The sequence below is a fragment of the Salvelinus fontinalis genome, chromosome 1 (genome assembly GCF_029448725.1).
Source record: "Salvelinus fontinalis isolate EN_2023a chromosome 1, ASM2944872v1, whole genome shotgun sequence".
Taxonomy (NCBI): domain Eukaryota; kingdom Metazoa; phylum Chordata; class Actinopteri; order Salmoniformes; family Salmonidae; genus Salvelinus; species Salvelinus fontinalis.
Window position 1 is genome coordinate 88789278 of NC_074665.1, and position 24794 is coordinate 88814071.

Below are 24794 nucleotides of genomic sequence, written 5' to 3' on the forward strand. Positions count from 1 at the left end.
TGCACTACCTGAGCCACTTGTGTGGGTTGTAGACTCCGTCTCATGCTACCACTAGAGTGAGAGCACCGCCAGCATTCAAAAGTGACCAAAACATCAGCCAGGAAGCATAGGAACTGAGAAGTGGTCTGTGGTCACCACCTGCAGAATCACTCCTGTTTTGGGGGGTGTCTTGCTAATTGCCTATAATTTCCACATTTTGTCTATTCCATTTGCACAACAGCATGTGAAATTTATTGTCAATCAGTGTTGCTTCCTAAGTGGACAGTTTGATTTCACAGAAGTGTAATTGACTTGGAGTTACATTGTGGTGTTTAAGTGTTCCCTTTATTTTTTTGAGCAGTGTATATTTAACTAGGCAAGTCAGTTAAGCCTAGGAACAGTGGGTTAACTGCCTTGTTCAATGGCAGAATTACATATTTTTACCTTGTCAGCTCGGTGATTCAATTTTTTGGTTACTAATCCAATGCTCTAACCACTAGGCTACCTGCCACCCCTTAAATTGCCTCAGGAGAAGTCCTGGCTTTCCCTACTCTTCTTTCTGCCCTCTCAGGACCAGTGGAAAGAGCATGCTCCCTGGCCATCTAGAACACTTGTTAGTGCAGACACAGAGGGGTGATTTGCTAACATGTTGTTATCGGTTTACAAGGGGCTAGTGATCGCTAGTGATCGAGTTACTGGGCAAACAGGGCCAGGCAGTAAGCATTTTCAGGGGGAAATGGTAATCGCAGGGGGTGTTGTTTTCGTGGTAATAGGTGAGCAGATGGCCAAGAGTAACAACAACATGTCTCTTGATGATGTTTCCTAGTAATACTATACCTCCCTTCCTCCTTATCCAACCTGACCTCAGGGCAATTTGTATAATTTGGGATGTTTCTTTGTATCCCTCCATTTAGTATATGTTACATAATGTTACCAATGGAATAGCAGTCTTACAATATCATACAAATTTGAGGACGTTTAGTAACGTACGTCTTGTGATGTACAGTATTATACATCTTGCTCTGATGCCTCTAGGAGCATTCACATGCCCCATAGAGGTATCCAAAGGATCCCACCCTGGTCACCAATGTAGTGGAATGCAATCTTACGATCCTGCGGTCCAGAGATGAGAACTCCATCTACCGCAAAAGCCCAGGCTCCTGACAGGGAATATAATTCCCATCACTGTATGTTACAATGGTAAAGTCATAATCATTTTGTCAACTTAATAAACTGATTGTATATTGAAATAAGTATTTAAAGATACTCAGGTGGTCAGTTTAAGTTAACCGTTTGTTTTCCCGAGTTAAAACAGCGCAATAGGGAACAAGAAAACAGCAAAAAATATATAATTTTGGGATAGAAATAGAAAAATACTTTTCTAGTTGTTTTTTAAAACCAAAAAAAAACTTGATATCGATTTTCAGGTGTGTGGGGTTAAATGTGGAATTACTGTCATTGGCCAAATGCAAAGCTAACACTTCCTGTCCCTTCAAAATAGCTGTTCACCCTTCTAACGCCGTTCTATTAATTACTGTGTCGCAGTGCCAAGATAAGGTGGGCTTTCTACATTTCTGCTTTAGATTTAAGCTGAACCTTTTTTAAGCTAGCCACAACAATGATAGTATGTATTGACTTATTAATGAACTGCTGTTACTGTAAATGGCTAGCTAAATTATATCCTAGCTACCTAGCTAACCATTGGTAATCTTATTCAATGATGCCATACAGCCAACACATGCCTCTAGCATGTGTTAGTCAGTGGTTGCACACCTAACTAGCTGGAATGAGGGAAGTGTGTGAATACTAGACATGTAAATATCCTTTCACTGTTAATAAGTCTCAAGCTTTTCACAACCATACTCTGAGGCGGAACCAGAAGTCCTCCGCTGCACTATCAGCCTGACAGGGTGCCGTGGGTGTGTATAGCTTACATCTGTCTAATCCGTGTGTGTCCAGCAATGGAATGAAACATCAAAAAAAGACAGGCAAGGCTGTAAAAGAGAAAAAGAGAGGCAAGGCTGTAAAAGAGAGGCAAGGCTGTAAAAGAGAGGCAAGGCTGTAAAAGAGAGGCAAGGCTGTAAAAGAGAGGCAAGGCTGTAAAAGAGAGGCAAGGATTTGACATCTAGTTTTCAGACACTCACAAGATACCAACAGGGCTCAAATATACTCCAGGGTTAATTCCTGCTCATTGGTGCCATCTAGTAGAATGTTTCAGGCTACAACACAGGGAAACCCAGATGGGTCACATAGGGTGAAAACCAGAAGCATCCGGTTGGTACTTCCACTCACCACCAGATATGGTGATGAGAGGATGTCTAGTTGTAGGCATCAATGGAGCAGATAAAATAGACGTTCTGCTAGTTCTCATATACCAAACATCCAATCTCAATACAGCTTTCTGTTCCCTACACTAACATCTGTTACTTCTACAAAGTTGTCTACCTGACCCTTTTCCAAATGTTCTAAACATTGTGTTGTTAGGCCAGGGGTTTGCAAATGTTTTTGACCCGTGACCACATTTTGAATAAAATTATTGATGTAATCAACAGCCAATGTTGGGCTATGACAGTCTATTACAAATCAGTCTGACAGTACTTTTGACAGTTTGTCAATCTGAAGACAGTATGGTTTGAAGTGACTGAAATGCATCAGAAAGGTATTGGGAATTTCAGAAGATTAGCATCCAATAACCGTGCATTATCTTCTGTGTAGGAAAGAACACCATTATTGCTTTCAATGATGATATTAATTTCCCCCAAGTCTGATTTGATGCCTAGTCCTGTACACTCTGTTCTAACGAGTCCTGAGAGTCTTGACTTTCAGGAACAGGGTCATAATAGCTTATAACTCCAACCATTCAAAAGTTAGACACATTTGTTGGAAGAAAACAGCTGTTTGTCACAACTGCATTTAGTGGATATCGGAGGTTACTTACATAACCACGGTTCTATGAACCATTTACATTTTTTCCAGAGTTTCTCTCGCGACCCCATTTTTGGGAAACACTGCAGTTGTGGTTCCCTAACAGAAATATGCAAAAACCTGTGAATAGGAACTCGCTAGCTTGTGCTTGGCTCTGCCCACCTCCTTGTTTGTTCTGCACACCACAGGAGGTTGGTGACATCTTAATTTGGGAGGACGGGATCTTGGTAATAGCTGGAGCTGAATAGGTGGAATGGTATCAAACACATGGTTTCTATGTGTTTGATGCCATTCCATTTGCTGCGTTCCAGCCATTATTATGAGCTGTCCTCCCCTCAGCAGCCTCCACTGCTGCACACTGTGCATCTTTGGCTCCCATCATAAACGACGCCAATGTGCTCATCCTCTTTCGACACAGGCGCATGCTCTTTCAACAACAGTTCGCTGATAAAGTGGAGAGGGTAGGTTACATAATGAGAAACTGCTGATGCACGACCAAATTTCTCAATTTCACCTTGTGTGTTCTACTATTTCTAACTATCAACAGTAAGTTGAGACAATGACGGAGCTCCTAAACAAATATATATATAAACATTTCGTCAGGGGCTCCCTAGCAGGCCTGAGGCCCTAAGTGGTCGCTTAGTGGCCGACTCCTTTCACAGTGTTTATGTTTATTGGATTGAGGAGAGATAGTGCAGGAGCAGTGGGTCAGATTCTTACCCATGCTCGCAGCATACACAGCACGTCACGCCCCGAATGATCACAGCACATGTCACGCCCCGAATGATCACAGCTCAAATCCATGAAAATAAAATAGACAAAAAAATAAACACACAAAACATATACAGACAGTGAGACAGATTTAGTAAGTGTAGAATATGCCTACTTTACAGTACTTCTGGTACTGATTAGTCCACTAGGATGTCACACATACAGTAGGGTACTATTCAGTCCTAGTAAGTGATACAATATACAGTATATTAGTGCTAGTGTACTACTCGGTCCTACTAAGTGAAACAATATACAATACATTAGTGCTAGTGTACTACTCAGTCCTAAGTGATACAATATACAATACATTAGTGCTAGTGTCCTACTAAGTGATACAATATACATTATATTAATGCTAGTGTCCTACTAAGTGATACAATATACATTCTATTAATGCTAGTGTCCTACCAAGTGATACAATATACATTATATTAATGCTAGTGTCCTACTAAGTGATACAATATACATTATATTAATGCTAGTGTACTACTCAGTCCTACTAAGTGATACAATATGCATTAATGCTAGTGTACTATTCAGTCCTACTAAGTGATACAATACATTAGTGCTAGTGTACTACTCAGTCCTACTAAGTGATACAACACATTAGTGCTAGTGTACTACTCAGTCCTACTAAGTGATACAATACATTAGTGCTAGTTTACTACTCAGTCCTACTAAGTGATACAATACATTAATGCTAGTGTAATACTCAGTCCTACTAAGTGATACAATACATTAATGCTAGTGTACTACTCAGTCCTACTAAGTGATACAATACATTAGTGCTAGTGTACTACTCAGTCCTACTAAGTGATACAATACATTAGTGCTAGTGTACTACGCAGTCCTACTAAGTGATACAATATACAATACATTAGTGCTAGTGTACTACTCAGTCCTACTAAGTGATACAATATACAATACATTAGTGCTAGTGTACTACTCAGTCCTACTAAGTGATACAATATGCATTAATGCTAGTGTACTATTCAGTCCTACTAAGTGATACAATACATTAGTGCTAGTGTACTACTCAGTCCTACTAAGTGATACAATACATTAGTGCTAGTGTACTATTCAGTCCTACTAAGTGATACAATACATTAGTGCTAGTGTACTACTCAGTCCTACTAAGTGATACAATACATTAATGCTAGTGTACTACTCAATCCTACTAAGTGATACAATACATTAGTGCTAGTGTACTACTCAGTCCTACTAAGTGATACAATACATTAGTGCTAGTGTACTACTCAGTCCTACCAAGTGATACAATACATTAGTGCTAGTGTACTACTCAGTCCTACTAAGTGATACAATACATTAGTGCTAGTGTACTACGCAGTCCTACTAAGTGATACAATATACAATACATTAGTGCTTGTGTACTACTCAGTCCTACTAAGTGATACAATATACAATACATTAGTGCTAGTGTACTACTCAGTCCTACTAAGTGATACAATATGCATTAATGCTAGTGTACTATTCAGTTCTACTAAGTGATACAATACATTAGTGCTAGTGTACTACTCAGTCCTACTAAGTGATACAATACATTAGTGCTAGTGTACTACTCAGTCCTACTAAGTGATACAATACATTAGTGCTAGTGTACTACTCAGTCCTACTAAGTGATACAATACATTAGTGCTAGTGTACTACTCAGTCCTACTAAGTGATACAATACATTAGTGCTAGTGTACTACTCAGTCCTACTAAGTGATACAATACATTAGTGCTAGTGTACTACTCAGTCCTACTAAGTGATACAATACATTAGTGCTAGTGTACTACTCAGTCCTACTAAGTGATACAATACATTAGTGCTAGTGTACTACTCAGTCCTACTAAGTGATACAATACATTAGTGCTAGTGTACTACTCAGTCCTACCTAGTGATACAATACATTAGTGCTAGTGTACTACTCAGTCCTACCTAGTGATACAATACATTAGTGCTAGTGTACTACTCAGTCCTACCTAGTGATACAATACATTAGTGCTAGTGTACTACTCAGTCCTACCTAGTGATACAATACATTAGTGCTAGTGTACTACTCAGTCCTACCTAGTGATACAATACATTAGTGCTAGTGTACTACTCAGTCCTACTAAGTGATACAATACATTAGTGCTAGTGTACTACTCAGTCCTACTAAGTGATACAATACATTAGTGCTAGTGTACTACTCAGTCCTACTAAGTGATACAATACATTAGTGCTAGTGTACTACTCAGTCCTACTAAGTGATACAATACATTAGTGCTAGTGTACTACTCAGTCCTACTAAGTGATACAATACATTAGTGCTAGTGTACTACTCAGTCCTACCTAGTGATACAATACATTAGTGCTAGTGTACTACTCAGTCCTACCTAGTGATACAATACATTAGTGCTAGTGTACTACTCAGTCCTACCTAGTGATACAATACATTAGTGCTAGTGTACTACTCAGTCCTACCTAGTGATACAATACATTAGTGCTAGTGTACTACTCAGTCCTACCTAGTGATACAATACATTAGTGCTAGTGTACTACTCAGTCCTACTAAGTGATACAATACATTAGTGCTAGTGTACTACTCAGTCCTACTAAGTGATACAATACATTAGTGCTAGTGTACTACTCAGTCCTACCTAGTGATACAATACATTAGTGCTAGTGTACTACTCAGTCCTACCTAGTGATACAATACATTAGTGCTAGTGTACTACTCAGTCCTACCTAGTGATACAATACATTAGTGCTAGTGTACTACTCAGTCCTACCTAGTAATACAATACATTAGTGCTAGTGTACTACTCAGTCCTACCTAGTGATACAATACATTAGTGCTAGTGTACTACTCAGTCCTACTAAGTGATACAATACATTAGTGCTAGTGTACTACTCAGTCCTACTAAGTGATACAATACATTAGTGCTAGTGTACTACTCAGTCCTACTAAGTGATACAATACATTAGTGCTAGTGTACTACTCAGTCCTACTAAGTGATACAATACATTAGTGCTAGTGTACTACTCAGTCCTACCTAGTGATACAATACATTAGTGCTAGTGTACTACTCAGTCCTACCTAGTGATACAATACATTAGTGCTAGTGTACTACTCAGTCCTACTAAGTGATACAATACATTAGTGCTAGTGTACTACTCAGTCCTACTAAGTGATACAATACATTAGTGCTAGTGTACTACTCAGTCCTACTAAGTGATACAATACATTAGTGCTAGTGTACTACTCAGTCCTACTAAGTGATACAATACATTAGTGCTAGTGTACTACTCAGTCCTACCTAAGTGATACAATACATTAGTGCTAGTGTACTACTCAGTCCTACCTAGTGATACAATACATTAGTGCTAGTGTACTACTCAGTCCTACCTAGTGATACAATACATTAGTGCTAGTGTACTACTCAGTCCTACTAAGTGATACAATACATTAGTGCTAGTGTACTACTCAGTCCTACTAAGTGATACAATACATTAGTGCTAGTGTACTACTCAGTCCTACTAAGTGATACAATACATTAGTGCTAGTGTACTACTCAGTCCTACTAAGTGATACAATACATTAGTGCTAGTGTACTACTCAGTCCTACTAAGTGATACAATACATTAGTGCTAGTGTACTACTCAGTCCTACTAAGTGATACAATACATTAGTGCTAGTGTACTACTCAGTCCTACCTAGTGATACAATACATTAGTGCTAGTGTACTACTCAGTCCTACTAAGTGATACAATACATTAGTGCTAGTGTACTACTCAGTCCTACTAAGTGATACAATACATTAGTGCTAGTGTACTACTCAGTCCTACTAAGTGATACAATACATTAGTGCTAGTGTACTACTCAGTCCTACCTAGTGATACAATACATTAGTGCTAGTGTACTACTCAGTCCTACCTAGTGATACAATACATTAGTGCTAGTGTACTACTCAGTCCTACCTAGTGATACAATACATTAGTGCTAGTGTACTACTCAGTCCTACCTAGTGATACAATACATTAGTGCTAGTGTACTACTCAGTCCTACCTAGTGATACAATACATTAGTGCTAGTGTACTACTCAGTCCTACTAAGTGATACAATACATTAGTGCTAGTGTACTACTCAGTCCTACCTAGTGATACAATACATTAGTGCTAGTGTACTACTCAGTCCTACCTAGTGATACAATACATTAGTGCTAGTGTACTACTCAGTCCTACCTAGTGATACAATACATTAGTGCTAGTGTACTACTCAGTCCTACCTAGTGATACAATACATTAGTGCTAGTGTACTACTCAGTCCTACCTAGTGATACAATACATTAGTGCTAGTGTACTACTCAGTCCTACCTAGTGATACAATACATTAGTGCTAGTGTACTACTCAGTCCTACCTAGTGATACAATACATTAGTGCTAGTGTACTACTCAGTCCTACCTAGTGATACAATACATTAGTGCTAGTGTACTACTCAGTCCTACCTAGTGATACAATACATTAGTGCTAGTGTACTACTCAGTCCTACCTAGTGATACAATACATTAGTGCTAGTGTACTACTCAGTCCTACCTAGTGATACAATACATTAGTGCTAGTGTACTACTCAGTCCTACCTAAGTGATACAATACATTAGTGCTAGTGTACTACTCAGTCCTACTAAGTGATACAATACATTAGTGCTAGTGTACTACTCAGTCCTACTAAGTGATACAATACATTAGTGCTAGTGTACTACTCAGTCCTACTAAGTGATACAATACATTAGTGCTAGTGTACTACTCAGTCCTACTAAGTGATACAATACATTAGTGCTAGTGTACTACTCAGTCCTACTAAGTGATACAATACATTAGTGCTAGTGTACTACTCAGTCCTACTAAGTGATACAATACATTAGTGCTAGTGTACTACTCAGTCCTACTAAGTGATACAATACATTAGTGCTAGTGTACTACTCAGTCCTACTAAGTGATACAATACATTAGTGCTAGTGTACTACTCAGTCCTACTAAGTGATACAATACATTAGTGCTAGTGTACTACTCAGTCCTACTAAGTGATACAATACATTAGTGCTAGTGTACTACTCAGTCCTACTAAGTGATACAATACATTAGTGCTAGTGTACTACTCAGTCCTACTAAGTGATACAATACATTAGTGCTAGTGTACTACTCAGTCCTACTAAGTGATACAATACATTAGTGCTAGTGTACTACTCAGTCCTACTAAGTGATACAATACATTAGTGCTAGTGTACTACTCAGTCCTACTAAGTGATACAATACATTAGTGCTAGTGTACTACTCAGTCCTACTAAGTGATACAATACATTAGTGCTAGTGTACTACTCAGTCCTACTAAGTGATACAATACATTAGTGCTAGTGTACTACTCAGTCCTACTAAGTGATACAATACATTAGTGCTAGTGTACTACTCAGTCCTACTAAGTGATACAATACATTAGTGCTAGTGTACTACTCAGTCCTACTAAGTGATACAATACATTAGTGCTAGTGTACTACTCAGTCCTACTAAGTGATACAATACATTAGTGCTAGTGTACTACTCAGTCCTACCTAAGTGATACAATACATTAGTGCTAGTGTACTACTCAGTCCTACCTAGTGATACAATACATTAGTGCTAGTGTACTACTCAGTCCTACCTAGTGATACAATACATTAGTGCTAGTGTACTACTCAGTCCTACCTAGTGATACAATACATTAGTGCTAGTGTACTACTCAGTCCTACCTAGTGATACAATACATTAGTGCTAGTGTACTACTCAGTCCTACTAAGTGATACAATACATTAGTGCTAGTGTACTACTCAGTCCTACTAAGTGATACAATACATTAGTGCTAGTGTACTACTCAGTCCTACTAAGTGATACAATACATTAGTGCTAGTGTACTACTCAGTCCTACTAAGTGATACAATACATTAGTGCTAGTGTACTACTCAGTCCTACTAAGTGATACAATACATTAGTGCTAGTGTACTACTCAGTCCTACTAAGTGATACAATACATTAGTGCTAGTGTACTACTCAGTCCTACTAAGTGATACAATACATTAGTGCTAGTGTACTACTCAGTCCTACTAAGTGATACAATACATTAGTGCTAGTGTACTACTCAGTCCTACTAAGTGATACAATACATTAGTGCTAGTGTACTACTCAGTCCTACTAAGTGATACAATACATTAGTGCTAGTGTACTACTCAGTCCTACTAAGTGATACAATACATTAGTGCTAGTGTACTACTCAGTCCTACTAAGTGATACAATACATTAGTGCTAGTGTACTACTCAGTCCTACCTAGTGATACAATACATTAGTGCTAGTGTACTACTCAGTCCTACTAAGTGATACAATACATTAGTGCTAGTGTACTACTCAGTCCTACTAAGTGATACAATACATTAGTGCTAGTGTACTACTCAGTCCTACTAAGTGATACAATACATTAGTGCTAGTGTACTACTCAGTCCTACTAAGTGATACAATACATTAGTGCTAGTGTACTACTCAGTCCTACTAAGTGATACAATACATTAGTGCTAGTGTACTACTCAGTCCTACTAAGTGATACAATACATTAGTGCTAGTGTACTACTCAGTCCTACTAAGTGATACAATACATTAGTGCTAGTGTACTACTCAGTCCTACTAAGTGATACAATACATTAGTGCTAGTGTACTACTCAGTCCTACTAAGTGATACAATACATTAGTGCTAGTGTACTACTCAGTCCTACTAAGTGATACAATACATTAGTGCTAGTGTACTACTCAGTCCTACTAAGTGATACAATACATTAGTGCTAGTGTACTACTCAGTCCTACCTAAGTGATACAATACATTAGTGCTAGTGTACTACTCAGTCCTACCTAGTGATACAATACATTAGTGCTAGTGTACTACTCAGTCCTACCTAGTGATACAATACATTAGTGCTAGTGTACTACTCAGTCCTACCTAGTGATACAATACATTAGTGCTAGTGTACTACTCAGTCCTACCTAAGTGATACAATACATTAGTGCTAGTGTACTACTCAGTCCTACTAAGTGATACAATACATTAGTGCTAGTGTACTACTCAGTCCTACTAAGTGATACAATACATTAGTGCTAGTGTACTACTCAGTCCTACTAAGTGATACAATACATTAGTGCTAGTGTACTACTCAGTCCTACTAAGTGATACAATACATTAGTGCTAGTGTACTACTCAGTCCTACTAAGTGATACAATACATTAGTGCTAGTGTACTACTCAGTCCTACTAAGTGATACAATACATTAGTGCTAGTGTACTACTCAGTCCTACTAAGTGATACAATACATTAGTGCTAGTGTACTACTCAGTCCTACTAAGTGATACAATACATTAGTGCTAGTGTACTACTCAGTCCTACTAAGTGATACAATACATTAGTGCTAGTGTACTACTCAGTCCTACTAAGTGATACAATACATTAGTGCTAGTGTACTACTCAGTCCTACTAAGTGATACAATACATTAGTGCTAGTGTACTACTCAGTCCTACTAAGTGATACAATACATTAGTGCTAGTGTACTACTCAGTCCTACTAAGTGATACAATACATTAGTGCTAGTGTACTACTCAGTCCTACTAAGTGATACAATACATTAGTGCTAGTGTACTACTCAGTCCTACTAAGTGATACAATACATTAGTGCTAGTGTACTACTCAGTCCTACTAAGTGATACAATACATTAGTGCTAGTGTACTACTCAGTCCTACTAAGTGATACAATACATTAGTGCTAGTGTACTACTCAGTCCTACTAAGTGATACAATACATTAATGCTAGTGTACTACTCAGTCCTACTAAGTGATACAATACATTAGTGCTAGTGTACTACTCAGTCCTACTAAGTGATACAATACATTAGTGCTAGTGTACTACTCAGTCCTACTAAGTGATACAATACATTAGTGCTAGTGTACTACTCAGTCCTACTAAGTGATACAATACATTAGTGCTAGTGTACTACTCAGTCCTACTAAGTGATACAATACATTAGTGCTAGTGTACTACTCAGTCCTACTAAGTGATACAATACATTAGTGCTAGTGTACTACTCAGTCCTACTAAGTGATACAATACATTAGTGCTAGTGTACTACTCAGTCCTACTAAGTGATACAATACATTAGTGCTAGTGTACTACTCAGTCCTACTAAGTGATACAATACATTAGTGCTAGTGTACTACTCAGTCCTACTAAGTGATACAATACATTAGTGCTAGTGTACTACTCAGTCCTACTAAGTGATACAATACATTAGTGCTAGTGTACTACTCAGTCCTACTAAGTGATACAATACATTAGTGCTAGTGTACTACTCAGTCCTACCTAGTGATACAATACATTAGTGCTAGTGTACTACTCAGTCCTACCTAGTGATACAATACATTAGTGCTAGTGTACTACTCAGTCCTACCTAGTGATACAATACATTAGTGCTAGTGTACTACTCAGTCCTACTAAGTGATACAATACATTAGTGCTAGTGTACTACTCAGTCCTACTAAGTGATACAATACATTAGTGCTAGTGTACTACTCAGTCCTACTAAGTGATACAATACATTAGTGCTAGTGTACTACTCAGTCCTACTAAGTGATACAATACATTAGTGCTAGTGTACTACTCAGTCCTACTAAGTGATACAATATGGAGGGAAAACGTAGTTCTAAATAACTCATCACGGGGGAAAAGTCTAAAAAATGTTTATTGTAAGATGTTACATTTAGAATGTCTCTCTAGCAGCACTATTTAAATAACACAGCTATTCAAGGGCAGTTACAATAGATTGGACTTTGTTTCTTATGCAAGATGTTTTGTAAACAAAGAAAAAGACAGAACATTACATCAATATGCTTACCAGTTCCACAATTTATAACAAAGGTATTCCATACTTAAAAAAATAAGTTAAACATTAATAAACACTGTCTTGAGTTATAAAATATAGACCAGTTAAAATAAATAAAACAGAAAATGCTAATTGAAATACACAAACTTTACAATTTCAGCATTACGTGATATACCACATACTCTTTCAAAAATCTATTTTTCAATTCTGTTTAGGTGGAAGCACAGGTTCTATGAAATATTACAAAATGTTGACCTTGTTGACAACAATTCAAACATAGCCCGCCTATGTTCTTCTAATATGTATAACTTTAAATGTTTTATCTCAAATGACAAATGGAAATGTCAAGGTTTAGCGTGAAAATGAATTTTGAGGAGGAAAAGTGACATACATTTTCTGCATTTTTCACATGGCCCTACAACAGTGAAGTGAATAGGGAGGGTTTATAACAGGCTATTCTGTGTTTGTTAAAAACATGAGTGCAAGAAACAACACCATCCAACTCCAACAACGTTACACTTTCCCTGCAAGTCTAGAAATGGATGGCGATGGCCAGTTCAGCCTCCTGTAAATGTTGTGGCACATTCTAGCAGAGAAAGCAACTACAGGCAACAGGAAAGTTTGGCAACTTCACATGCACTCCATAGAATAAGATGAGATTTTCATGACCAAATGATATCAGGTCGAAATGTTAGCCTATAACAACCACATAGAATCAAGCAGCCCAGTGTTTATTTAAACCAATAGCCTGGTGTGATTTTGTCAAATTGTCATGTTGAAAAAGGAAAATAGTGACTGACAAAATGCTTGAGGCCATTCATGGTTTCCTAAACACAACCCCTCTAATTATAGTAGGCTATGCACCTTTTGAAGAAGATATCTGTCACTGAAAGGGAGCAGCTACAATAGCACAGATCATGTCAAACTTCGGGCTCAATAAAGGGTGTACTACTTACTGGATCCAATTTGTAGTTTGAATGTTGGTCACGCTCTTTCTTGAATATACACTGCTCAAAAAAATAAAGGGAACACTTAAACAACACAATGTAACTCCAAGTCAATCACACTTCTGTGAAATCAAACTGTCCACTTAGGAAGCAACACTGATTGACAATAAATTTCACATGCTGTTGTGCAAATGGAATAGACAAACGGTGGAAAATAGACAATTAGCAAGACACCCCCAATAAAGGAGTGGTTCTGCAGGTGGTGACCACAGACCACTTCTCAGTTCCTATGCTTCCTGGCTGATGTTTTGGTCACTTTTAAATGCTGGCGGTGCTTTCACTCTAGTGGTAGCATGAGACGGAGTCTACAACCCACACAAGTGGCTCAGGTAGTGCAGCTCATCCAGGATGGCACATCAATGCGAGCTGTGGCAAAAAGGTTTGCTGTGTCTGTGTCAGCGTAGTGTCCAGAGCATGGAGGCGCTACCAGGAGACAGGCCAGTACATCAGGAGACGTGGAGGAGGCCGTAGGAGGGGAACAACCCAGCAGCAGGACCGCTACCTCCGCCTTTGTGCAAGGAGGAGCACTGCCAGAGCCCTGCAAAATGACCTCCAGCAGGCCACAAATATTTACATTACTAATGTCATATATTTGCTTTCATTACTAATCCATAGCGAGATCTTTCAACAGCTCAGACAAAAGAAAGTCACACAACAGCTTGATAAGTTGTTACATGGAAATATACAGCAAATGTGACTTGTAGAAATCATTATTGACTTGCCCTGGCAACACTCTAAAAAGAGATAGCTATAGTGTTCAAAATCATCAACGGTATCGCACAACAATGACTCTTGATGCACTCGAACGTTCATTTGAACATTCCCAAACACGTGGTAAATGGCCTTTAGATAAGAGTCATACAACTGAATAGTATCAAATCTTCTGAAGTGACCTACTTATGATATGGGGGCTAGTTAGTGACCTACTGTTATGATATGGGGGCTAGTTTATTGTTACAGCACACTACCACTTCCACTCCCTATCCCCAGGTGGCAGCAGCAACTGGGCCAGGTGCTGTGCCAAGCCTTGATAAGCACACATGTGCGGGCAATCAGGGATCGACAATCAGTGAGAGAGAAGTGGACAGGAGCTTCTTGGCCGGCCAGTCTTTAGTGTCCTTAGTTTTGGACAGGCCTCTTTGTAAATATTTATTTTTAGCACCATAAACTGAACAACAATCTGCCTGGGCTGAACAACCAAGAAGTCAAGATGGAGCTGGCCCTGGACCCCAGATAAGGTGATGTCATATACAACATGGTCCACATACTCTGACTAGTGTTACGAAACCAGCTAGCTAGCTTAATGATATTGCTACACTTGCTAAGTCTTAAATGAACACATTAAATCAAGTTACAGACCATATAGCTGGGCCTAGGACCCCTAGACTTAGCAAGTGTAGCAATTAGTAAGCTAGCTAGCTGGCTTCGTAACACTACCATAACCTAATTTCATGAATACTGTATGGAGAGGATTTAAAGTAACTGTCCAGTGTTTCCAGATTTCTATGAAATATGACCTATAATGAACTACAATATGATTTAAATAGTTTTCCTTCCAAAAAAATGGTAATTAAGTATGTAAAAAAACAGCTTTTCTGTGTTAGAACAGTGTGGGCGTACCCCAACAACAGCATGGTGTGGGCATATACCAGTCATAAAAAATATTCATACGAGTAGACCGCTGATTTACCAGCTCATCCTCTGAGGAAATAACAAGCATTTTTAAAACTGTCTGAGGTACAAGTTTGAGTTTTTTTTTAAATAAAAATGTTCCAATGTATGCTTTGGCCACAAATACGAGTCAACAACGTGGGTGGATAAGTCAACAACGTGGGTGGATAAGTCAACAACATTATTTGGGTATGAGTTAATTGTATATGAATTTATAAAAGTTAGATTTTCACTGGGCAGTTACTTTAAGTCAGTCATTCAGGCAATTGATGAGAATACACTAAGAGAAAAGACAGATTTAGATTGTCAATATTAGTGAAATATACTAGACGTAAAATAATTTCTCTAGCATTACTAATTGTCTGCATATTGCAATACTTTAATATATACTCATACATTATTGTTAATGGCAAATAACAATTATGCTGAATATAAAATATAACTTTTAATTCCTCGAGTGACCTTTAAAATAGTTGTTTTAACTCTAGATCATTGATGGTATCTACAAAAGCATTGTGAAAAGAATGCTCTGGCATTCTAAATCAATAAATACGCTCCGATTGCCTCACCAGTTGTGTACATTGAAAATAAATTCTACAAATATCTGTACAAAGTCATCCCCATCACCCCAAAGCAAGACACAATTGTCATGAATGCCTCTGAGGTAAAATGTGTATGAGGGTCCTCCTTCCTACTCTTTTGCTAACTATCTGTAGTGAGAGACCGGTTTATATCTATGCCGTTCTATATCAATGACGGTTTCTCTGTCTGGTCACAGCCAGTTCCATAAAGTGAGGTAAGGGATGTATGGAAGATGTAGAAGAGCAAGGACAAAAACCTTAGAAAACATTATGGAGAACATTAAATGATGGAGAAAACCTGCCACTTAGAGTGAACCGAAATGCTGCCTCCAAATAGCCCATATCATGCAACTAATCTCATGATTATGGCTTGCCCTGAGTCAGAGTGCTTTTATACAACCCTTGGGAACCTGTCCAAACTATTATTTTGCTTGCGGAGAATAGGTAACCAGTCCCAACACTCTGTATAAATATACAAAAATAAGGCAAAATTACTAGGCCCATTTATAACATGGCAGTGTGGGATCCATCTTACAGCAATTGTCTGGCTTGTATATATTTTAATTAACTATCCAGCATTGCAAACATCTGTTTATAACAGAAGGAGGAAGCAAGAAAAGTTTACTGAAAAATACTGTTGGCTGCAACTGTGTTAAAATGCTGTACAGTAAGTGTAATCTTTGGTATTTGTAAAATAGTTTCTCAATGATATGAAAGTAAAGTTCCAAACGTTTCCAAAACCACATCACAAGCAGGGATAATTAATGTTTAGACCAGACATGGGCAAACTACGGCCCGCGGGCCACATACGGCCCGTTAGGCTTTTTAGTTTAGACAGAGCGTCAGGACTGGTTCCACACCCCCCATTTAGACAGAGCGTCAGGACTAGTTCCACATCCCCCATCTAGACAGAGCGTCAGGACTGGTTCCACATCCCCCATTTAGACAGAGCGTCAGGACTGGTTGCACATCCCCCATTTAGACAGAGCGTCAGGACTGGTTCCACATCCCCCATCTAGACAGAGCGTCAGGACTGGTTCCACATCCCCCATTTAGACAGAGTGTCAGGACTGGTTCCACATCCCCCATTTAGACAGAGCGTCAGGACTGGTTCCACATCCCCCATTTAGACAGCGTCAGGACTGGTTCCACATCTCCCATTTAGACAGAGCGTCAGGACTGGTTCCACATCTCCCATTTAGACAGAGCGTCAGGACTGGTTCCACATCTCCCATTTAGACAGAGCGTCAGGACTGGTTCCACATCTCCCATTTAGACAGAGCGTCAGGACTGGTTCCACATCTCCCATTTAGACAGAGCGTCAGGACTGGTTCCACATCTCCCATTTAGACAGAGCGTCAGGACTGGTTCCACATCTCCCATTTAGACAGAGCGTCAGGACTCGTTCCACATCCCCCATTTAGACAGAGCGTCAGGACTGGTTCCACACACCCCCATTTAGACAGAGCGTCAGGACTGGTTCCACATCCCCTGTGGGAAAAATAATAGTTTGGATGGAAGCCAAAAAGACTATATAATAGACGTTTGTGACCGGGAACAAGATTTAGGCCTACAGGACCATGTTAAACTAATGGTGTTCAGTTAAGAAGACATTAAATCATCAAAATAGTACAATACCTGATTAACTAGTCTAGCAGTTAATGCTCTGGTGGGTAAAAAAGAAAGACTCTCAGTCGAGATCAGGGTCTGAATCACTGACGGACACCTGTGGTGGTAATATTGACCAATAATATTTTGGGTTGAAAATAGCCTTTGTTTCTTTGTTAATTCCTGAAAAGCGTCATCAATGTACTGTATCTTTGTAGATTAATGGATATTGGAAATCAATTGAAAGATGAGATGGGAGTGAGGTATGGATGGCACAATAGAATACAACATATGTGTGGTCAATAGACAAACAGGTGGAATCAAATGCTGTTACCACATTATTTCAATATCATTTTGTCAACATGATTACACTGTAATGTGGGGAAGTAATCAACATATGCCTTATTGTGAGTGTTGGTCTGGAGACAAGCTTACAGAACAATTCTAAATAGGTTTTTAATTGTTGTTGACAATGCATTGGATGCAGCATTTCTGAAGACATGGTAGATGACACTTCGCTTCATACTCTCTAAAACAGTCTCTATAAACTCAAAGGTGAAGTAAGTCAATTGTATGTAATTTGACGAAAAGACAGTATTGAGTTTGTATCTGTTTGGACAACTACACTGCCTGATTGTCAAATCTGGACGCATATAATATACCTGTGACAGAAAACTCTGTCATTGCCAATACCCCAAATCATTCTACAATTTATTTTGACAACAGAAGGAGTACTCTATACTACTGCACAAACCCAGCAAAGCATGTTCAGTTATAGGATTTATTGTTATAGAATTATTTCAATCAATGTTTGTGTGGCAGGCTGACCGTGAGTCACCACTAATGTCCGCTCGTGAACATAACAAATGGTTGATGGAGTTTGAGGAAAGAGAATTATTAAACAGTTTTAGCTCTTAGAGGGGAAAAAATGGCGCAATGAGCAAACTAATATGACTATGAATATGTTTATAAGCATGGCCCTCTGAAAGCAAGTACCCAAGCTCTCTCAGTATCTCAATATAAAGCATACCCAGTAGACAATGGACAACCGGTTTTCTGGTTATCCCTCAGTCATGGCTCAAGTCACCATTATGCCCTGCTTGGACATAGTGATGTAGTACCACATTTAATCTTTAGGGAACACTGACATCACATTTCAGGTGTCTTGTTATTACTGAACATAATTATTGAGAATGTTCAGTCAGCCAGTCAGTCGTAATATCAGTTAAGCTCAAAATATCATTATTCATGTTATTAAGCTGTTATTAATGTTGTGTGAAGTCACATAACGTTATATCTAATGTTTTACCACGACAACCTGGCTCTTGTACATCGGGTTCATTGGGAAAGCAACCAAGAGGTAGATGTTTCTGTTCTTGTGATTTTAACATATTTGTTAAAGTTCCGAAAATAGCCCTTCAACCTTTGTGAATGTGACTATGAAGAACCCTTGGAAACAACAGACAGAAACTGCCTCTTGATTGTAGAAACGGTTGTACTGCAAATTACAATATGGGTTACGTACAGCAATGACGACGTTGAATGGCTCCTTTGATAAAGAGATGCTCATGGGCCTGAAAGAAAACACTGAATGGATAATAAAGCCTCTATGGATGGAGTCTCTGACTAGTCTATCAGTCAACAGGTGTATCTCAGAGTGAACTGTCATCTCATAACACAGCCACAGGTCTGACAACACACATATTTATTTGTATTTATCAAGTGTTGTTTTTTTCTTCACGAAGGCATATACTATTTTCTCTGTATATTACTTGTTATATATTTATATAGAAACAAAAATAACGGTACATTTTTGCTGAATAAGATTGAAGAATACCAGCAAAGGGCAATGTAAACCATGTTCCATCAAACTTAGCTAAAAAGGTAACTTAACCTACCCTTTCCCACATTTCAACAGTAACATATTTGCATAGGCAAAATGAGATTAGCCCTTTAAACAGTGTATTTCCTGAATTCTTTATATATCTAAAAATCTTTTTCCAGTTGAACACAATTAAACAATCAAACAAACAAAAAAGTAAACTAGGCTAATCATCCTAACGCTCAATACATATTTTCTGTGCACATTTTGTTTACAGTGTTAGGCTTCAAGTAGATCTAAAAACAAAGTGTACATTGACAACTAGATGTGAAATAAAGGAACCAAAATGAGAGGTAGTGAAAACACTAATGACACTCTTAAAGGAGAAACAAAGCAAATAAGGCCAATGCTTCTCTAATCACATCAAATATGACACTTTAGATCAAATGATTTCTCTGTCAACAAACCTCTGCCACCTTTCAAAGCCATTCATTCTGAATTGAAGTCAACATTTGAACAGATATGACACTATGCCTATGATACCGTCTCGTCATGAATAGTTAAATCCTTGTTGAAATGCCAGTAAAATGAACAACCATTTCCTTCCATGGAGTGAAAATAATTAGTTACTCAGAGTCAAGACAAGACAGTACACCCAGACAACACAATACTACTCTTCACCCATCGTAAAATGTTCATTTTCAAATCATTCAGAACCATTTTCCTACCCCCAAAAATCTGCTATTGGCTTCCCTTGCAGGAAATTGCTCACCGTACGAATGTAAACTTGGTTTGATTGCACCATCATTTCAGTGTCTGGTTGGTCAAACATTGTGAAGTTACAGCTGAAATAACATCTAAACTGAGCAAGTAATTCTTTTGTAAAATGTCAATGTGAGTTGTCATTAATAGAGCGACATAAAAAGGTATCCTCTAACCACTGTGGTGCATGCATACTGGATCACCTTTACTGTGTCATTCACTCAAAATATAACATCAATGTTCTCTGCACTGTATGCAAACACTGTTCAAATATTTCTATAAAGGTAGCTGAATGTGAACTAAATATAGGGAATGTTAGAATATAGTTGGATGTTCAAAATGGCTGATATCATTAAGCTATCCTATGTTCATTTTTATGAATACAAAATGGCTGATATCATTAGGCTATATGTTCATTTTTATGACTACAAAAATGGAAAAACTCTACATCTGATCCAATTGCACTTCAATAACCTACAGTATATGGGCTTTATTAAAACTGGCCTTGGCACATGAACTTCAGGTAGTAAGACCTGATGGCAGAATGATGTTCTTACAAAACAGTGGTTTCCATGACACCTGAATATCATTACCCACCAGTGGTGATAATACACACAACTCTCACAATATACTTTACTCACTGACCTCTGCACATCAACAGGTGACAAAGGCCTACAATAATTTGTCCATGTTTTTTTTTTTTTAATGCACAAAATCTGAATTGAAAATACAGTACCAGTCAAAAGTTTGGACACACCTTCAAGGGTTTTTATTTAATAATAGAAAAATAGTGAAAACATCAATACTATGAAATAACACATATGGAATCATGTGGGGTAAAAAAAAAATATCTAAAGTTAAACCAATGAAAATACATTTAATATGATATTCTTCAAAGTAGCCACCCTTTGCCTTGATGACAGCTTTGCACACTCTTGGCATTCTCTCAACCAGCTTCACCTGGAATGCTTTCCAACAGTCTTGAAGGAGTTCCACATATGCTGAGCACTTGTTGGCTGCTTTTCCTTCACTCTGCGGTCCAACTCATCCCAAACCATCTCAATTGGGTTGATGTTGGGTGATTGTGGAGGCCAGGTCATTGGATGCAGCACTCCATCACTCTCCTTGGTCAAATACCCTTACACAGCCAGGAGGTGTGTTGGGTCATTGTCCTGTTGAAAAACAAATGACAGTCCCACTAAGCGCAAACCAGATGGGATGGTGTATCACTGCAGAATGCTGTGGTAGCCATGCTGGTTAAGTGTGCCTTGAATTCTAAATAAATCACTGACAGTGTCACCAGCAAAGCACCCCCACACCACCTCCTCCATGTTTCACGGTGGGAACCACACATGCAGAGATCATCCGTTCACCTATTCTGTATCTCACAAAGACGCGGTAGTTGGAACCAAAAATCTCACATTTGGACTCATCAGACCAAAGGACAGATTTCCACCGGTCTAAAGTCCATTGCTTGTATCTTGGCACAAGCAAGTCTCTTCTTATTATTGGTGTCCTTTAGTAGTGGTTTCTTTGCAGCAATTCGACAATGATTCACGCAGTCTCCTCTGAACAGTTGATGTTGAGATGTGTCTGTGACTTGAACTCTGACGCATTTATTTGGGCTGCAATCTAAGGTGCAGTTAACTCTAATGAACTTATCCTCTGCAGCAGATCTAATGTTGGGTCTTCCTTTCCTGTGGCGGTCCTCATGAGAGCCAGTTTCATCATGACGCTTGATGGTTTTTGCACTTGAAGAAACTCAAAGTTCTTGAAATTTTCCAGATTGACTGACCTTCATGTTTTAAAGTAATGATGGACTGTCGTTTCTCTTTGCTTATTTGAGCTGTTCTTGCCATAATATGGACTTTGTCTTTTACCTAATAGGCCTATCTTCTGTATACCACCCCTACCTTGTCACACCACAATTGATTGGCTCAAACGCATTAAGGAAAGAAATTCCACAAATTAACTTAACAAGGCACACCTGTTAAGTGAAATGCAAACCAGGTGACTACCTCTTGAAGCTGGTTGAGAGAATGCCAAGAGTGTGCAAAGCTGTCATCAAGGCAAAGGGTGGCTACTTTGAATCTTCTCAAATATAAAATATATTTTGATTTCTTTACATGATTGCATGTGTTATTTCATAGTATTGATGTCTTCACTATTATTCTAAAAATCAAAACCTTGAATGAGTAGGTGCCCAAACTTTTGACTGGTACTATATATATTTTAGACCTACAGTATATGTTCATGGGACATTAAAGGTAGACTCAGCAATATGATGTAGACACAGAAAGTAAACAGCATAGTGGGTCAATTTCCACAACAACTAAGAGCGTTGAACCGCGAGGCTAAACTTCCCCACTGTTTTGGTCCCCTGGCTACCACGCTGTAAGAGCGTAAACTGAACACGTGCACATGCACAGATACTGTGTGTGACTGTAGGAGAACGTCTTGCATCTCGCTCATCGCAATATCTACGGTGGCAATGTCATTTCGCTGAGTCTACCTTTAACTATACCATATTTAAAATGTTTGATACGTGTGTATCTGGACGGCAGGTACACACAATAATGCACGCCGGCAATTTTAGGAAAAATAACGAATCGTCTCCAAAATTTCTATTCACCTCCCTTGGCCATCCCTGGGAAGCAGAGAGACTGTTAAAGGCATGGGGCTCAGTGATGTTCCAAGCATCTTACTGGCACCTCGCTAGCCAGGCTGAAATGGACAATCAGCAGTAGAAACAAAATAGCAGTGTTCTCCTCACCCGTTTTGTAAAAAGCTGAGGGATTGGGCTGGATAAATGTAACCACTTAAATTCATAAACAAGAGCAATAGATGCAAGAACTGACCATGCATGATACCAACATGACAGTTTGAACCATGTTTAGAGGCTATACAGTGTTTGTTTACTTTGTTTACAAACATTGGAGTAAAACAAGCTTCTATTTTGGGTATTGATGGTGTACAACAGTTTAACTAAGCTCATGAGGCATTTATAAATTATATTCTTCAAGAATCAATGATCATTAATTTATAAGTCCAAAAATGAACGTAGCAATTGCTGATTGCCCCTTTAAAGAGACACACACACACACACCTGGTGAACAGGACTGTAAACCTCCAAACCACAATTCCACCAGGCCTCTTCTGCTCTCGGCTGGGCTGTTCCTTAGCTGGCACTGACCCCCTTCAGTCTAGAACTAGCTACAGCTTTAAAACCAGAAGCCACACAGGCATACTTCATAATTCCATGTCTATGCAATGCAGACCCCTCTTAGACCTCATGGCTATGCATCAGACATACCGCTATCTCATACTTGACCTTCCGAACCAAGGCTTGATTACTACCATTTATATTATATGCAGTAGAAAAATGAAAAAGTTAACGGTTCTCTTTCATTTGAGAGCTTGAAAGTATTCATGATTTGTCTGAAACTAATTGAATGTTTGATAAAAAAAATTCTCCAGCAATGATTCCAACCTCTGACATAACCTGTGCTTCTCTTAGGGTGAGATGGTGAGGGAAGGACAGGTAGAACTGTACTGTGTTTACTAAACTGTGGTTGTTACCATAACAAGCAGCGCTTGTGCCACCTTTTTCTCGTCAAGGCATTGTGATTTCCCGTGGAAAGTCATGTTCATTAGACATTTAGCTGCCCGACCACAATTCCAGGCCTCCTTCTCTTTTAGAGTTGTAAAGAAGGCAAGTGCTTGGAAATGAACACTGCTGTAAAACTTTCAACCTTCTCAAAATCAACAACTGCAAGCTAATTGGCAAATATCGATATTCCCTTCACATAACACATCAAGAGCTTGACAGGGAAATCCCTAGAACAGAAGAAAATACATCTCATATTCAAGAACCTTTGCTGTCCACTGCTAACATACCAAGCCAGTGTAGTCCATTACCGTGTCACATGCAAAGTCAGTGATTTTCCTGCTCACCACGGTCAACTCTACAACTATTTTAAAAAGGGCATTGTTTTTGGACTGTAAAAAGTCTGAGGCATGGGACAGAATTTGAGAGAAAAATACAGACCAAGAGAGAAAGAGACCGAGCAAAAGGAGAACTCTCAAAAGTACAGTACCGGAACAATGGGTCTACCCTTCCTTTTGTTTGTCTTTGTAACAGTAGCCTGAGGAGCTCTTATCTGCAGTTAAACCAGGAACTAACCCTCAGGGCCGCCTGCGAGCAGACAATTGAAATTGCTTAAACTATTCATTATTTTCTGGTTTTCAAAAAAGGAAAATATCTAACCCAGTTCTGGCACCTGATTGTCTTTCTGTTTTGTTTGTTGGTGGGTGGGTTACTTTAGGTGTCTAGGCAGGAGCTTCTCTTGCTGTCCAGAAGGTCTCTGTAAACAGAGGAGTTGAGGAAACGGGGGTAGGAGTCTCTGTGCATCAGGGTGTAGATCTGCAGCTGGGCTTCCTCGTACATCACGTTGTTAGGCTCTGCCAGGCTCAGGTTGATGCCTTCCCTCACCCGTGAATCTAGGCTCACCTGGGGGCAGAGGGGGAGAGAACAATGACAATGCAATCACTCAAAGAGCTACACGGTCATGTTATCAATGGAGATAAGCTCACCTCCCACCTCCTCCTCACCCACTTTGAGATGGGGGTTTCAATATGTCTTGGAATCAGACCTGGGTCAAATACATGCATGTCAAATATAGTCAAAATATTTGGGTGTACTTGCTTTCATTTTCCACAACGGAACCAATGGA

General features: G+C 38.9%; 1 protein-coding gene across 2 annotated transcripts in view; it reads right to left on the reverse strand.

The window, feature by feature from the left end:
- Positions 1-12446: 12446 nt before the first annotated feature.
- LOC129863375 (regulator of G-protein signaling 17-like) overlaps positions 12447-24794 on the reverse strand; it is a 36738-nt gene continuing 24390 nt past the window's right edge. For both annotated transcript variants that reach the window (XM_055935322.1, XM_055935330.1), the window contains one exon: positions 12447-24571. In XM_055935322.1, coding sequence (XP_055791297.1) covers positions 24383-24571 — 189 coding nt within the window. In that variant the 3' untranslated portion in view covers positions 12447-24382. The remainder of the gene's footprint in view (positions 24572-24794) is intronic.